At 52.9% G+C, this 16,688-nt stretch overlaps 1 protein-coding gene and 2 long non-coding RNA genes across 4 annotated transcripts in view; 1 reads left to right on the top strand and 2 right to left on the bottom strand.

Annotated features, from left to right (window-relative positions):
• KCNK5 (potassium two pore domain channel subfamily K member 5) overlaps positions 1 to 2,027 on the bottom strand; it is a 38,544-nt gene extending 36,517 nt beyond the window's left edge. Inside the window, exons 1-2 of one of the 2 annotated variants that reach the window (XM_017344780.4) lie at positions 1,844 to 2,027; positions 1,447 to 1,559 (exon numbers count right to left, since the gene is read on the bottom strand). Coding sequence is in view for 1 of the 2 variants with exons in the window: in NM_001082705.2 (NP_001076174.1) it covers positions 1,447 to 1,632 (186 nt within the window). In the remaining variant the exon portion in view is untranslated. 2 annotated transcript variants of the gene reach the window in all.
• A 101-nt stretch (positions 2,028 to 2,128) lies between these two features.
• On the top strand, positions 2,129 to 8,703 carry LOC149126670 (uncharacterized). Its single transcript, XR_016233452.1, has 2 exons — positions 2,129 to 2,282; positions 8,485 to 8,703. It is a non-coding gene; the product is annotated as an uncharacterized LOC149126670 (long non-coding RNA).
• Positions 7,082 to 12,265, bottom strand: LOC149126669 (uncharacterized). The gene is made up of 2 exons (XR_016233453.1): positions 12,041 to 12,265; positions 7,082 to 7,697 (listed from the first exon to the last, which is right to left on the bottom strand). It is a non-coding gene; the product is annotated as an uncharacterized LOC149126669 (long non-coding RNA).
• Between the last annotated feature and the right edge of the window lie 4,423 nt (positions 12,266 to 16,688).

Genomic DNA, 16,688 nt, shown 5'->3' with positions numbered 1-16,688 from the left:
TGAAGTTTATTTTCCCACATTTAGCCTTGAATTCTTTCCTTCCTTCCCTTGCAGTGGCAAAGGAGGGGTGAAGAGGGAAGCCCTCCGAGGGCAGCTAAAGGCTCTATCACACCCTTCCCCTCCAAAGCTAGCCCTGGGCAAACTAAACAAAGCTCTGGTTCTTGGAGGAATTGTTTCCTCCGGGGAAATCATAAGGTGGCCCCTCCCCGCCAAGTCAGGCCCGGCAGAGGGAAGTCGCAGCATCCCCTAAGTTCTGCAATTAGGAGCCCAACCAAATCACCACCTTGAAACATCCTCTCCACGCCCCAGCCCAGGACCCGCTGCAGGCAGGAGACTCCCCCCTAAAACCCTACACTGAACCCAGCGCCTACCCCTGCCTCCTTAGAGCACCAGTGCACAGGCCTGGCCGGCAGCTCACCCAGGGACCCTGGGCGGAGAGGCGGCACCACTACTTAAAGGCTTTTCCACCTCCCAACAGCCTGGGGCAAAAGAGGGATTCGGATAAGCTCCTTCTCACTTGGCTGATGGGGTTACCCTGGAAAATGAACCCTACCAGCTACAGAGGCACTAAGTACAGGGGAGTCCCTGTAGATGAAAATTGTCCTCATCAGACCTCCCTTGCGGCCAAGAAGTGGGGGATAACTGATGCTGAGACCTCAAGAAACTGGGCTAGAAGACCTCGGTCCCCAAGCTGGCCCAAGGTCCCAGCTAGTACCGGCAACCCTAGTTGATCTGAGCGAGGTCAAGACCATCCACAGGGCTGGTGCACCGTAAGAGGCTCTCCAGGCCAATGCGGAGTAAGCCCCCACAATCCCCGCGCCAAACACCCACCGTGTCGCATCCCCTTCCCCTCAAAGAGGGACTATCCGGCTTCGTTGGCCCGTGAAACCTCCGGCGCGCACGAAGTTTAACTCAAGCCTTTAGGGATGTCTCCGCGAGATAAGCCTTCCCGGAAACCCGCGCACGACCCCAGCATTCCAGCCGCCAGCCCCTCCGCCGGTGGGCTCGCGCCCCTCCCCTGCCCCTGGCCCAGGCTCGGACCCCCGGACACCTCCCGCACTCTCTGCCGGGCTCCAGTTCCTGAATTAGAGCCGCCCGGGGGGAGGGGGGCGCGGCACCGGCTCCGGAGCGCAGAGGTGGAGGCGCGAGGGGTGGCACCCGGCCCGGCTCCCGGACTCCGGGAGCGTCTCCAAGGAAAGATAAATGGCTTTATCCGCCCGCACACCCACACCAAGCCACCCCGAAACCCGGGTCGCCCGGGCGCTCTGTCCCGCGCGTGGGGGGCCCCGTGTCCGCGGGCGGGCGACACAGCCCCGCGACCTGAACCTCGGTGGGAACTCCGTGGCGTCCCCCACGGGGACTGAGGGTGATGCGAAGCTGCGCCTGGCCAGGGCTGCGGCCGCCTCCAGGTACAGGCTCCCTGCCGGGGTACAGGCGGCGACTCACCTGCAGGATCTTGTCCAGGCCCTCCTGGCCCAGGCACGGGAACTCCTTGAGCAGATGCAGCTTCTGCGTGTAGTAGTTTTTCTTGGCCTCCTTCCAGTGCGGCTCCTCGAGCACTTCGAAGATCGCCGCCCCGATGGCCAGGTAGAAGATGATGGCCGAAGTGAGCAGAGGGCCCCGGTCCACCATGGCTCCCGAGCAGCCTCCCCCTGGCGAAAGCCTCCCCTAGCCCAGCGGCTCGCGGTCCGCCCGCCCTCCGGCCTCTGGGAACAGCTGTTTGAATTTGGAGCTCCGCATGCGCAGTGCCCCGTCCCCCCTCCCCTCAGCGCCGCTCCCCGGACCGAGTTGCTCGGCCAAGTTCGGCCACTGAGCTTGGGGAACTACGTGGGGCCCCACTCACGCAGGCAGGGGTGGGCGAGCACCAAAGGAGCCGAGGGGGCAGCCCGGACCACCAAGCCGTCAGGATCAAGGGGAACTCGGGGCCGGACCCTGAGAGACACGTGTGCGGCTCCTCAGCGCGCCACAGGCAGTGTGCGCGGCGCCCGCCTCCGCGCGCCTCTTTAACCCGGGCCAAGCGCGCTCTGCCCGCCCGCCCGCCCGCCCGCCCCGGACCCTGGAGGGGCGGGGCCCGCGCAGGGCACGCCCCCTGAGGCCCCGCCCCTAGCCGGCCCCGCGGCGGACTCCCGAGTAACCGCGAGGTGCACGCGGCCAGGAGCTGGGTAGGTGCTGCGCTCTCCCGAGCCGGCGCCGCGAAAGTCTGCGTGGGCCGGCTCGACCTCGGCGCCCCCCGGGGCCGGAGGGGTTGCGGTCCCTGGGACTCCAGTTTGTTATTCGTGCAGGTACATTAGCTAAAGTGATTGTGCACCTTGTGGTTGAGGTCAGGAATTTATTGCTATTGTTATTTTTATTGTAACTGAATTTTTTATTTACTGGTGCTACTTCCAGGAAAGCTTGATTCTCAGTCTCTCTCACACACACACACCTTCCTAAGAGCCCAGGAAAAGGGGACTAGAAAGGGGCCCAAGAAACTGTATAGGACCAGCGTACCAGGAACTGCTCCGACGAAAAGCATAATTCCCCTCTGGCCCCATTCTCACCTGCCTCTTTGAGACGGCCGCAGCTGGAGAGGGGCCGTCAGGCTGCCACGTGCAGGCTTTGTGACTGCAGTGGAAACACCACCTCGATCCCGCTCCCAAGCCCACTTACAATTGCCCGCCGCCCCTCCCCCACCAGTACACTAACACGCCAGCGGGGAAGGTGGGGGAGGGCTGGTTTTGCTCCAGGATGGATCCGCTGCTGCGCCTGCCACTTGGTAGAAACTACAAATGGGAACAGTGAAGAAGTGCCAGAATATGGCAAGCCTCTCTCTCCCCACGCTACCGGCTTCTGAGTGTCTGTAAACCCCTCTTCTTCTTTTCTTCTTTTTTAAGATCTATTTACTTATTTGAAAGGCAGAGTTAGAGAAAGAAAAATCTGGGGCCATCACTGTGGCACAGCAGGTTAAAACGCCACCCTGCAGTGCCGGCATCCCATTTGGGCGCCGGTTCCAGTCCCGGCTGCTCCACTTCTGATCCAGCTCCCTGTTAACGCCTGGGAAAGAAACAGAAGATGGTCCCTGCACCCATGCAAGATTCCTGGAAGCAGCTCCTGGCTCCTGGCTTCGGATTGGCTCAGCTTGGGTTGTTGTGGCCTTTTGGGGACCGTCTCTAACTCTCTGTAACTCTGTCTTTCAAATAAATAAGAAAGAGAAATCTTCCATCTGCTGGTCCACTCTCCAAATGACTGCAATGGCCGCTGGAGCTGAGGTGATCCAAACGCAGGAGCCAGGAGAAGCTTCCGGATCTCCCAAGTGGATGCAGAGGCCCAACGACTTGGGCCATCTTCCACTGCTTTCCCAGGCCATAGCAGAGAGCTAGATCAGAAGTGGAGCAGCCGGGACTCGAACCGGCACCCATATGGGAAGCTGGCATCACTAAGCATCCTAAGCAGGGACTGTCAGGAGACCCCTGTGTAGCAAGCAGTTTGGAGTTCAGGCAGGTTAGCTTGCTCCACATCCCAACCAGCAGCAGCCAGAAGTCAGAAGGTACACTGGCTCCAGCGCCCTGTAACCACAGCCCACCCTGACCCTCTGTGAGGGCAGGTGCCAAACAGTGACTGCAGTCCCTTTCATGCTATGGAGCAGGGGTAGTGGGTGTTCTTTGGGGAGAAGGGAGGAGATTATCTGTGGGATCTGCAAGTTCCATGGCGTGGAAGGGCTAAGGGTGTGGTTTGAAGGGCTGATTGGAGTTTGTGGATGTTCTTGTCTCTCTTCTATGGCGCCCCACACAGGCCTGGAGGAGGAGGCAGCCCAGGAGGCTGGGGCAGGGAGCTGGGAAACACCAAGTTTCCTTCATTCTGCCTCTCTGAAGCCTGCCTCTCCCAAACAAGACTCACCCTGGACAAGACCTTTGGGTAGCCCCCTCCAAAAACAACCCACTCCCCAGCCCACGAAGATCCTCCCCGTTAACCTTTGCAAACCTCCTACCCATCCAGCCCCCCCACCCCCGCCGTGGCCCGTGCCCCAAATGCAATCTCACTCTGGGTGAGTCCCTGGGTCTCTGTCCCTGTCCTCCTTCCTCTCTCTCCCCGCCTCTGGGACATCAGGGGCTGCCTGTGTGTGTGTGTGTGTGTGTGTGAGTGAACACTTCAGCCAGCATGGGGTGGGGGCCCTCTGAGAGGCCAGGGGCTCTCCCTTTGTGTGGAAAATTCTCTGCCATTCCTCTCCCACCTCTGATCTGTGTTCTTTCCCTAAGAAAATAAAGGGCCTCTTCCTATTTCACTCTCATTGCCTCACAAAAATACTGCCGAATGCTTAGGGATGAATAGGTTTTTATATGAAGCGTTTAGAATTTCTGACTTCTCTCTCCTTCCACCTTGTCTGTTGCTCCAGTTCTTGCATCCTTTCTGTTTTTTTTTTTTTTTAATTGCCTCTTTTATTTATTTTTATGTGCTTGAAAGTGAGACCAACACAGAGAAACAAAGGGATCCTCCATCGACTGGTTCATTCCACAGATGCTCAGAACAGCCAGGGCCAGGTAGAAGCCAGGAGCCTGGAACTCCATCCAGGTCTCCTATGTGGGTGGTAGGGGCCCAAGCACTTGAGCCATCATCCACTGCCTCCCTGGGTGTGTTAGCTGGGAGCTGGATCAGAAGCAGAGCATCCGGGACTCAAACCCACACTCTGATACGAGGTGTGGACTTAGAAAGCAGCAGCTTAACCTGCTGCAGCACAAGGCCCGCCCCACCTGTTCTCTTTCTTGCTTCTCCCTCCTCTTTCTCTCTGGTTGCCTCATCCCTCACCTTCCAGTACTTTCCGTAACTCTTTTTCTAGCTCTTCCTTCTCCCTCCTCCTTCCCTCCCCCCACCTCCAGGCTCCTCCCCCTGCTGAACGGGTTTCTCTCCCCTCCCCCCACCTCCGCTCACTCCTTCCCCCTAGTCCTCTACACGCCCCCCTGGCCTAGCCCCACATTCGAATCAGCAGTTTCTCAAGGAGCTGCAGAGCAGGCAGAGGACAGCAGCGCTGGGTCCCTTCTCTGTGCTTGGCTGCAGCTGGCGCTTTTGTATAAACTCTACTGAAACCCTTGAGTGTTGATACAATGTGAACCTTGAGGACGTAAAAGGGAAAGTTGGTCTCTAGGGGTGGGGTGGGGATGCAAATCCCTTCTGGTCATTTGCACATATTTCCCATTATTATGCTGAACTTGTCCTGGCTGCTATCCTTCCTTGAGAAGCCCTCAGTTTTGAGAGTGGAGTTGAGCTTTAGCAAGAGGGCAGATGAATGAGTCTAGTTAATTAGACTCCCTCCCCACCTGGAGAAACTGGCAGGGTAGATGCTGGCCGTGCTGTCCTAGGGCGAGCTTGGTCACAAAAGGATCTTCGGCCACCTTTCTTTCTCCCTTCTTTCGGTTAGGTGTAGGGATTATCCCCTCAGTAAGATTAAATACTTGGCGATCTCTCCAAAATCCTAAAACAGCACTGACTCTCCTGGGCTCAGTGGGTGAAACCAGCACACGTAACACTGGATTCCACGTTGGAGCTCTGGGCATTGGAGTCCATCATTCCTGCTAATGAGCACCAGAGAGGCAGCAAGGGCTTGGGTCCCTGCCATCCACGTGGAAAACCCAGACTGGGATCTCTATTCCTGGCTTTGGCCTGCAGCTGTTGCCTCCTCCCAGGCATTTGGGGAGTGAACCAGTGGATGGAAGGTCTCTCTGTGTGTTTCCTTCTTTTTCTTCGTCTCTCTGCCTTTCAAATAAAATGAAAATAAGTAATTACTTTTTTAAAATCACAGAGCAATAGAGTTTTGTAAGAACTAGTGGGAATGGTATATATACAGACCATGGAATATTACCCAGCCTAAAAAAAGAAGGCCCTGGCTCCTGCTACTGTAAGGTTAAACCAGGAGGACTTGATACTGCATGAAATAAACCAGTCACGAAAGGGCCCTTAGGGCATGGTTCCACTCCCTCTGGAGGAGGTAAAGAAATCAAACGCAGAAACAGAAAGTAGGGTGAATGGTGATTTCCAGGATTTGAGGAGGAGTGGGCGGAGCTGTTGAGTGTCAGGTGCACAGAATGAAAGAGTTGAAGACCCCTGAGGCCCAACCACCTGCATTCAGACAACACTACTAGGCTGCACACTTGAAAACAGTTAAGACAGTAGATTTTGTTATGTATTTGCCACCACAAAGCAAGTAATAATAATAATAAAAAAAAAGAACCTGTAAACTCGATGTAAGGCATTCGAAGTTCCGAGAATTAGCTGGACCTTGGGAAGGGAGCTGCAGCTAACTGACAATAATAAAGTTAGGTAAGCGTGGCCTCCTCGGCCTCCAGCTTGGCCAGGTCTCAGATACTCCCACAGGGGTGGGGAACCTTTTTTCTGCCAAGGGCTCCTTGAATATTTATAACATCATTCGTGGGCCATACAAAATGATCAACTTGGAAATGAGCCTGCTCCAGACTTACTGAATTTCCAGTCCCGCCTGCCGTGGCCTGGCTGGGCGAGACCCAGTGATTTTGCAGGCCTTATACTGCCCGGGGGCTGCACAGTTCCCACCACTGCCCGCAAAGCTGTCTGTCTTTAGCCCCAGGGCTGGTTAGGCTACTGAGAATCCAGTCCTAGGGTAGGAGCAGCGCTCAAGCCCTGACTTATTTGTATTCGAAGACTTCATCGTGGGTCTCCTTTGCCGTTTCGATGTCTCTCCTTTAAAAAGAGAGCGTGTCCATATCAAAATTTCGTTGCTGCCTGGCAACAGGCCAGGGAAAACAGCTCAGTAAGGAGAGAGGCCCTCCCTCTGTGCCGAGGTCATCTGAAGCTGGGTCATTTTCAGAACAACATCACAGGCTGTGATTTATGGGACCTACCCTTAAACCTTTCCTTCCCCCAATCGCTGGCTCCTGAAATTCCACCATTCGAGAGCCATTTCTCTGCCTTAAACCTCCTCTTCTTGCCAAGACTTTTTTTTTCAAACCCAGGAAGCAGTATCACACTTTACTTCCGTGACTCCCAGTCTTTTGTTTGTTTGTTTGTTTTCATTATCGCTTTGATCTATGATTATTTCCCTGGGGAAAAAAACGCACGCATGGACATACTCCAATATTTTTTACAAGAATTTAGCATATTTTGTACCAAACACTTGACAATGTACGTTTAGCCCAGTTTCATGGCGAGGTCTCTAACCTTTGCCTCTCCTAGCTTGGCAAAGCGGGCTACAGATTTGGGATCCATGTCATGTTCGCCTCCCCGGTGGCTGCAGTGCCTATCCATGTAACGGGTGCTGATGGCTCCCGCCAGCTCAGCCAGGGCTCCTTTGTCTTCGAAGTTGTTCCGTATGACGTGAGGGGCGACGGTGGTGCGGATCTTCCTCTGGCCTTCCCCTGCTGAGGCAGCAGGAACCCCCCCTGACAACATAGGACAGGCAGGAAGACCAGCCCCGCTGAGCCCTCTGGGTCTCCCCAGGTGGTAGCAGCACTAACCCTGGCCCAGAGGACCAGGTCTCTTCGTGGGACATTCCCTTTGCCAACCGCCTCTGCTTCTTCTCTTGCTCTGTCGCAGGTCTGTATTTGAGAGCTGGCTTAGTCAGCTGAGTAGCTGTGCAGCAGCCCCAGACCTGGGCAAACTGGTTAGTCACCGGACAGGCGGGCAGCTGCTCCGATGCCAGCCCTGGACGGAGTGGGGACTGGATGTCCTGTCCACTGCCCATACTCTCTGGCCTTAAAAAAAAAAAAAAAGATTTATTTATTTATAAGTCAGAATTACTGAGTGGGGGGAGAGAAATGATCCACAGGGACAATTAGCCATACTGACCCTTCAAGTATCTTTGGGAGACTGCATATTTATACATTTATTGAATGGATTCATTCATTCCTTCAATTTTTTTTAGCAACTACTATGTGCCAGGCACTGAACCACACATTGGGGGTAGAGCATAGCATGTCACCGTTTGTGTCCCAGAGTCTTTGAATGAGCTGGAGTAGTCTCTCTAGGGTTGGGGGCCAGGGAGCACAGGAGGGGTGGGGATTTATTGGCGGTTAGAGGAGTGCTCAGTGCTATCCAGGTGAGGTCCAGAACGACTTCAAAGAAGGGCCCTCCTTGGTGTTTGTCTTGGACGCGAGGAGGACTGGGTGGGAACAGAGGTGTGGAGTACTCCCCGGCCACGAAGGCAGGAAGCAAGAGGTGACTTACCACTGCAAGAGACCCAGCACAGCCAGCACTGCCAGGAGAGAACAGCCAGAGACTGGAGTGGGGGCTCTAACCTACAGTCACCCCCTCTCAGCCCGTCCTTGGGCCCCTCGCCCCTTTGGACCAGGGTCCGCTTGTCTCTAGGCTCTTTACGTCTCTGAGGCACAGCCAGGTTGGGGCCAGATGGGGCTGCTCTAGACATTAAACAGTGAGTCTGAGGGACCAGTGCTGTGGCGTAGAGGGTAAAGCTGCCACCTGCAGTGCCAGCATCTCATATGGGCACCGGTTCGAGTCCTGGCTGCTCCACTTCCGATCCAGCTCTCTGCTATGGCCTGAGAAAGCAGTAGAGGATGGCCCCAATGCTTGAGCCCCTGCACCCATGTGGAAGACCCTGAGGAAGCTCCTGGCTCCTGGCTTTGGATTGGCGCCGCTCCGACCACTGTGGCCATTTGGGGAGTGAGCCAGCAGATGGAAGACCTCTCCCCCCCGCCCCCCCCCGCCATGACTTTCAAATAAATAAATAAATCTTTTACAAAAGATTGTGTTTATACATAATCAGTTTGCTGGTATATACGGTGTATTTTACTTAAGTCATTTGAAAACATTGCACTGGAAGACATCTGTAGGCTTCCCCAGACTGCCAGGGGGTGTGTGCACAAAAAACAAGTCCTTTCGAGCATTTCACCCAGGTAGCTGTGTCCTCTAAAGGGGGTGGCCATAGTCCAGGGGCGAGATGGGAGGGGCCAGGAGGGAGGCAGGGGTAGTGAGAGGGAGGGCTGACCCAGGAGATGCCGGGGAGCGACTGCTTTGCCACGTGGGGCCAGTTGGTGCTGCTGCACCGGTGGCAATCTGCCTGAATCCCTCGCTCACACCCACACTCGCTCTCAGCCTGCCTCCCTCACCTCGCTCGCCCCCTGGCTGCACCCCAGCAGGCCTCCTCGGGCATCTGGTTTAATGCCCAGGGCAGCCCCGGCTGGCTCCAGCACACGACTATTTCTGAGGGACATAAAGATCCTAGAGACAATTGGCCATTTGTCCACCACATGGGCGAGGGGCCCGAGGATTGGTGGGAGGGGGGCGGGAAGGGTGGAGGAGGAGGAGGATGCCAAGGGGAAGGAGGAACCGAGATTCCTGGAATTTCTGCCTCCGGAGCCAACATCCAAGAGGGCAATGAAAAGAACTTGGGCAAACACAGGACGTTGGCCCTGGAGTCCTGGGATGCGTGTTCTGGGATGACGGCTCACAAGGCACTGGGGGCCCCCTCGGAGCCCCTTGTTATCACGGAACTCAGAGCACAGGGAACTCGGGGCTACTCACTCAATGTCTCGAGCACCTCCCTCCTCAAATGAGCCCACCCCCATCTCGTCCTTGAGGCATAGATCCATGCTCAGGGACCTTACTGAGATGAACACACCAGGGTGAAGGGTCTAATCCTTTCCCTCTCACTGTGCTCTCTGTTTGCAGGGCGAGGAAGCACCAAGTAGAAGCGGTACTTCTCTGTGCCGGACCCTGACTCAGCACTTTCGTTATTATTATTATTATTATTAAGAGTTACAGAGAGAGGGAGAGAAAAAGAGAAATCTTCCATCCTCTGATTCACTCCACAGATGGCCATAATGGCCAGCACTGAGCCAGGCCAAAGTCAAGAGTCAAGAACTTCATCTGGGTCTCCCATGTGGGTAGCAGGGCTTCAAGCACTTGGGTCATCTTCCACTGCTTTCCCCTAGGCCGTTAGCAGGGAGCTGGATTGAAGTGGAGCAGCTGGGACTTGAACCCTAGCACATATGGGATGCTGGGCTCCCAGGCAGCGGTTTTACACAGGCCCTGACTAGACACTTTATGGCATTCCTGCATTTAACCTCACCAAGGCCCTGTAAGGCAGGTTGTACAATTATCCCCATTTCTCATGTGAGGAAACTGAGGCCCACGGAGTTAAGTGACTTGGCTTTATGTGGTGGGTGGGGATGTCAGGACTGGGACCCAAGTTGGGCCCTGGCCCCGCAGAGCCAGGCTTCTACCTGTTGGGGCATGGCAAGTACAGCCTAAGGGACAAGGACAGCCCAGACAAGGTCAAGTTCTTTGCTAAGAGCAGCTGCTTGCAGAGAAGGCGTTCCCTACCAGGGGCAGAGAAACTTGAGCTGTCTGAGCTGGAAGAAAGAAAAAGGCCCAGGTTCACTGAGGTCCCTTCCTCAAGGCCTGCCTGGGTGAACAGTTTGCACCTGAGCATGCAACCTGCTCTTCCCTCCCTACCCGATGGGCTTATGTCCTTCCGGGGAGCACCAGTGGCCATCGGCATCCCCAGCAGCCTCCATAAGGAAGCACCCAATCCTCCCTGAAGGAGACTTTTGCCAAAAGTAGAACTTGAACCTGATGGAGTTCCGAGAACCAGCAACCCATTCTTCGGAAACACAGGGAACAGAGGAACTTATCAAACGACACTATGGGCACGTCGTAATTGGCAAGATGCAGGTCAAATGACCTAGTTCTTTAACAAATCAATAACGAGAGAAATAAAGAGGAAGGGCGGGGCTTGAAAGAGAGCCCTCACTTACCCGTGTGGACCTTACTTGACTCTTGATTCCAGTGAACAGCAATTTCAAAAACAAAAACAAAGCAGCTCAACAATTGCAACGTTTATGAGACAATTGGAAACAGAACGCCAAATGCATATTTGATGATATTAAGAAAAAAATTTTAGCGGGGGGTGACAGTGATGTGGCCTAGCACATTAAGCTGCTGCCTGTGATGTCGGCATCCCATATAAGGGTCTGTTCAAGTCTCAGCTGCTCCACTTCTGATCCAGTCCCTGCTAACGTGCCTGGGAAAGCAGTGGGAAATGGCCCAAGTATTTGGGCCCCTGCACCCACGTGAGAGACTCAGATGGAGTTTAGGCTTCTGACTTCAGTCTGGACCAACCCCAACTATTGCGGCCATTTGGGAAGTGAACCAGTGTATGGAAGATCTCTCTCTCTCTCTCTCTCTCTGTAACTCTGCCTCTCAAATAAATAAATAAAAATCTTCCCCCCAAAAAGAAATTTTTGCTTATTTTTTCCACTTGGTTAACTGCTGCCTTTATTTTTTCATTTGTGGTAAAACACACATAATATAAAATTTGCCTTTTAACCATTTCTAAGTGTACAATTCAGTGGCTTTAAGTACATGGCCGCTGTTATATAACCATAACCGCTATTCATTCCCAGATGTTAGTAATTTTAAGGTGTAATATGTTATTGTGGTTTTAAAAATAACATTTTAAAGTGATTAAATAAACTGCTTGTTAACTTTTTTTCCGTTGCTTATAGGATGAGGGACTAAATTTATACTATGGCTTGCAAGTGCAGCCCTCTCTCTGTCACGTCTGTCACTGTCTCCATGGCCCCCCTCACTGCTCCAGTTCCACGGGGCTTCGCTAGGGCCACGTTATGACTTTCCTGTGCCCCAGACATGTTTGCCTTTGAGAGTCTCTTGCTCCGTATAGGTTAATATCAAGACAGATATAGGAATATTATATGTTAAAGCATGTTCTTCAACTTAAACGTTATTTTTTCTTCTGATTTTAAAAGAGAACACTTTCTTTTTTTAAAATGTTTTATTTAAACTTTAAACATTCAATGTAGTTCATGGATATGGCTCTAGGAATATAATCGTGTTTCTTCCCTTCCTCCCTCCCCTCTTCTCCCTCCCAGCCTTCCCCTATCCTTCCCCCTGTCTCCTTCACTGTTGAGATAACATATCTTCAATTTACATTACAGTCAAGGGCTTAATGCTCCGGTAAATAAACAGTTCAACAAGTAAAAGGCCAAAAGACCCTAGTTTAGCAGAAATATAGGCAAGGGCTATAAACAATAATTAAGCAGAAACATGACAATTTCACCCGTGTACAGTGAAAGAAATGAAAACGTTCTCATGAGCTCCTTCTGGCACAGCGGGCTGGACATGTGCAGACGGCAGCAAACTGGTGAGTCAGCTCGGCTTCTCAAATTCCATTTCTATCTCCCCAAACACCCGCCCATCTAAAGCGTTCATCTTGGCGAAGGTCCTCATCCCTGGAGAAGAGGTCCCCGGACTGCCCCACATCCCCACAGCTCCATCACCCGCATGCCTGCTTCCTCCGCCGGCGCTGCACGAGGAATGTATCCCAGTGGAGAACCACGGAGCGATTTGTCTGATGATTCGTTTGATGTCTCTCTCTGCTAGATCGTTCATCTCTGGGTGCCCAGCCTTAAGCCCAGGACTTGGCATATGGTGGCACTTAATGATCAAGCACTTGCTGAGTACATGTTTTTTTAAAAGAAGTATTTATTTGAAAGGCAGAGTGACTGGGGGCGGGGGAGAAAGGGCAGTGGGGGGTGGGGAGAGAACTTCTATCCTCTGGTTCACTCCCCAAGTAGCCACAATGGTCAGGGCTGAGCCAGGCTAAAGCCAGGAGCCTGAAACTCCATCTGGGTCTCCTTTGTCAGTAGGAGAGGCCCAAGTACTTGCCCCGTCTTCTGTTGCTTTCGCAGGCACATCAGCAGAGAGCTGGAATGGAAGGTTCTCGAACCACTGCTCTGATGGCTACATCAGTTCATCAGTGAGCTACAATGAACGCCAGCCCCATTATTTGCTGACTGTAGCCAACAACAATGTATTTTGTATGTGGGCACTTCAAAAGGTTTGTGGAAAAAATGGAATTAAGCGAACTTTATTTTAGTGCCAAAAAAAATGAAATCTATGGCATACAAGAGGTCTTTTTAAAAAACTTTATGGAAAATGTGTATTATACAAAAAAGACATGAATTCAAAATTGTTTTGCAGTCAAGTAAACTTACCTTTTAATTCCCCTCTTCATGAACTTTTTAAAGTTCCCTTGCACTTGACAATTACTGAGAGTAGATTTTTGATGTCTCTCCACAAATAAATGGTAAAGGTATGAGATAATGCATATGTTAGGTAGCTTGGTTTGGCGTTTCACACTATACATCATGCACATTTTGAAACATCACACCATATACCATAAATATGTATACTTTTGTCAATTAAAAAATAAAATGCTGGGGCTGGCACTGTGGCGTGGCGGGTTAAGCTGCTGCCTGCAATGCCAGCATCCCATGTGGACACTGGTTCGAGTCCTGGCTGCTCCACTTTCGATCTCACTCTCTGCTATGGCCTGGGAAAGCAGTAGAAGATGGCCCAGGTCCCTGGGCCCCTGCACCCATGTGGGAGACCTGGAGGAAGCTCCTGGCTCCTGGCTTAGGATTGGTGCAGTTCCAGCTGTTGCAGCCTATTGGGGAGTGAATCAGCGGATGGAAGACCTCTCTGTCTGCCTCTCCTTCTCTATGTAATTCTGACTTTCAAATAAATAATCTAAAAAAAATTTAAAAAAAATAAAATGCTAAGAAAAAATGTGTTGAATAAACAGGTAAATTAGGGACACCAGGGATGTTCAAATATTCAAATAGGAGAAAGAAAAATGTCTGGAAAGAAATGTTCCAAAAGGTTAACAACTTTTCTTTTTTGGGAGGAGAGGAAGGTAGGGAGATGCGTGATTTTTATTTCCTTGATCATACTTGCGTGCATTTTCTAGTGTTTTCTCAGTGAGCACCTGTTGCTCCTGTGTTAAAAATATTAGGGACCTGGCCGGCGCCGCGGCTCACTAGGCTAATCCTCCGCCTAGCGGCGCCAGCACAGCGGGTTCTAGTCCCGGTCGGGGTGCCGGATTCTGTCCTGGTTGCCCCTCTTCCAGGCCAGCCCTCTGCTGTGGCCAGGGAGTGCAGTGGAGGATGGCCCAGGTGCTTGGGCCCTGCACCCCATGGGAGACCAGGAAAAGCACCTGGCTCCTGGCTCCTGCCATCGGATCAGCGCGGTGCGCCGGCCGCAGCGCGCCGGCCGCAGCGGCCTTTGGAGGGTGAACCAACGGCAAAGGAAGACCTTTCTCTCTGTCTCTCTCTCTACTGTCCACTCTGCCTGTCAAAATATATATATATTAGGGACCAAGCACAGTGAGAAGCATTGTTTGCAGGCAGGCGCTGTAAGAGCAGACTGAGTCCGCGCAGCATGGCCCCTGTCCGTCCTGCTCTCTGTGGTGACCCTAGCCACAGCCACATATGTCTGTCGACTGGATGGCCATTCAGGGGCCTGGAGTGGAGTTGGGAGCACCCCAGGAAGGAGACTGCTGTCTCGCCCTGAAGGTGACAGGAGAGTGCTTCACCGTCAGCAGAAGATGCCGGAGTTAGGTCCTTTCAGAGGTGAATTGCAAAGTAAGGAAAAGGCAGGGAGAGCATTGCAGAGGGGCAAAGATAACGAACCCGTCTGGGGAGGGTTTAAGGGGAAGGTGCTCTTGGAACACCTCGGAGAGGACCAGAAAGAGTTCAGGAATCTGAAAAGATTGACTTGGGGGGCAGTGATGGGGGGGAGGGGCAAGGAGCAAGCAGACGGCAGCTGGCTTCTCCCAAGTGCATCCACCTGGGAGAAGATGTTAGCAGCTGTGGCTGGCTCCTTGCAGCAGACGCTTCACCGAGACAAGGATGTAAACTACGCCCGGGGGTGAGACAGCAACCAGTGAGAACTGGACTGACGCTCAGCCTGAGGACTGGAGCTGACTCAGCCGTCAGCTACGTGTCCTGAGTCAGAGTCCAAGCTGAAGTTCGAGAAGACAAACAAGATCACAGCGGGAGGCAGATCGAGCTGGAAGCAGACCTTTCTATACCGTGAAAATGGCCAGCTTGGACCAGCCGAGTTGTCCTTCAGCTCAGACCTAGGGGAGAATCGCTTCTCATACTGCGTGCACGCTTGCTCCAAAATGGGTGTCGGAGTCCCTGGGAGAAGCGGATTTGATTAGCAAAGATCCAATCAGACCACAGCTGTGGCAACCCTGCCCCTTGGACAGCCACAGTGACCATGCCGTATTTGTCTCTGCCGTGGCGTCTGTATCCCCAGTGTCACCATTAGGGCAGGTGCCTTTGGGTGCAATTCCCCTTTTGAAAAGTAAATGTCCCTTCCATGGTGGCACATACCAGGGACTTAGAACTTGTTGCAAAGTTGTTTTTCCGTTCTCTTTCCTCCTTGAGGGCTAGTGAGGCTCATGACCCCGAGAGAAAAGGAAGAAGAGAGATAGTTGTGTAATCTGGGGTGACGCAAGGGCTGGGGTGCATTTGAAGTCCATGGCCATGGGCATGGGCTGGGGAGGGGCTGTAGCGTGTCTCTATGGAGTCCTTTTCCAGGTGTGTGGGGAGTGGACTCTCGAGGAGCCCAGTAGGGCTGGTTTTTTAGAAGCTCCCATCGTCCCATGCCCGGTGCACCTCCCTGGATGCTTCTCAGGGTGGCCCACATAGGCTCCAAGGCCACTCCCCAAATGCATGCAAAATTGCTTCCAGGCAGGGTCCTATCTTTGGACTTCTGTGTCCCTCAGATCTCCTGAAAGTATCAAGAACACACACTCTGTGCTTAAATGACATGCTCCTTGTCAGCTCAGGGAGGAAAGGCCAGCTGGAAGCCAAGCCCTCAGCAGGCTTTGCAGGCTGCAGCATCCACAGACAGCCAGGAGCTCAGCAACCCCAAGTGTCTACGAATACCTATAGGCTATGCAGACAGCTGCTAGTTCTGCAAACAACTGCCTATTTCCCAGCAATTACAATTTGAGATTTAAAAGCTCCAAGACAACGACCAACTTGAGGCTTGACAAGCAGGAATGGCTCTGCCCAAAGCTGGAGGATCTGTGAACAGCTGTAGGCTTTGAAAAAAAAAAAAAGTGAGCAGTTCTGTAAACACCTGCAGGACTGCAAGCAACTGCAGCTTTCGCAAATAGCCGTCGGCGCTACAAACAGCTGGACGGTGAAAATCTGCTACTGCAATGACTGGCCTGGGCGGAAAAACACTATTAGAGCGTTTGAAACGCATTGATCATCACCTCTTCTCTCCACGAGAAATAGTATCTTGGGATAAAGTTGAGAAGGGATGGGAGGAAAGACTCGATTTTTGATGAACAAACAAGCTTGGGGGGCTCTCTTGGGTTTGCAAAGGCGTATGTTCAGACAGCACACACTGAGGGTGCTAGGAATGGTGCCGGGCACGTTGGAAGGCATGGAGAAGAACCGTGGGCTCTCACTGCTTGTGGGGATTCAGACACCCCCGGGCCTTTGCTGCTAACCATTGGAAGGAACTGCACAAAGCCCAGATTTATTTTCCTCTCGGTCTGATTGCTGTGTACGTGGCTAATGCCCCTTGTTATCGGCTGGAGCAATAAAATCCATTATACTCCACCTGGGCACTTCGCTTAAAGGTGATTGACACCTTTGTGGTAGGTTGTTGCCATTAGGGCTGGGACAGGCTTACCGGTGGTGACAGAGGCTCTCCAAGGACAAAGAGTGGACCAGGACTAAGGGCAGGACTGTCCCAGCTCGCGCTCCCAGGCACTCCTGGAGGGCCTGAGAAGCATGGGAATGGGAAGCACTTGCTCAATCAAAGCAGGCTTCCTGTAGGAGGAGATGTGCAGTGGATACATACCCTAGCTGAGGACTAGGGAGAAAGATGGTGGTTGCAGT

The sequence above is a fragment of the Oryctolagus cuniculus genome, chromosome 5 (genome assembly GCF_051225735.1).
Source record: "Oryctolagus cuniculus isolate XC-2025 breed Fujian yellow rabbit chromosome 5, ASM5122573v1, whole genome shotgun sequence".
NCBI classification, from domain to species: domain Eukaryota; kingdom Metazoa; phylum Chordata; class Mammalia; order Lagomorpha; family Leporidae; genus Oryctolagus; species Oryctolagus cuniculus.
Note: the sequence above shows the minus strand (reverse complement) of the source record. Positions and strands in the feature narration are given on the sequence as shown.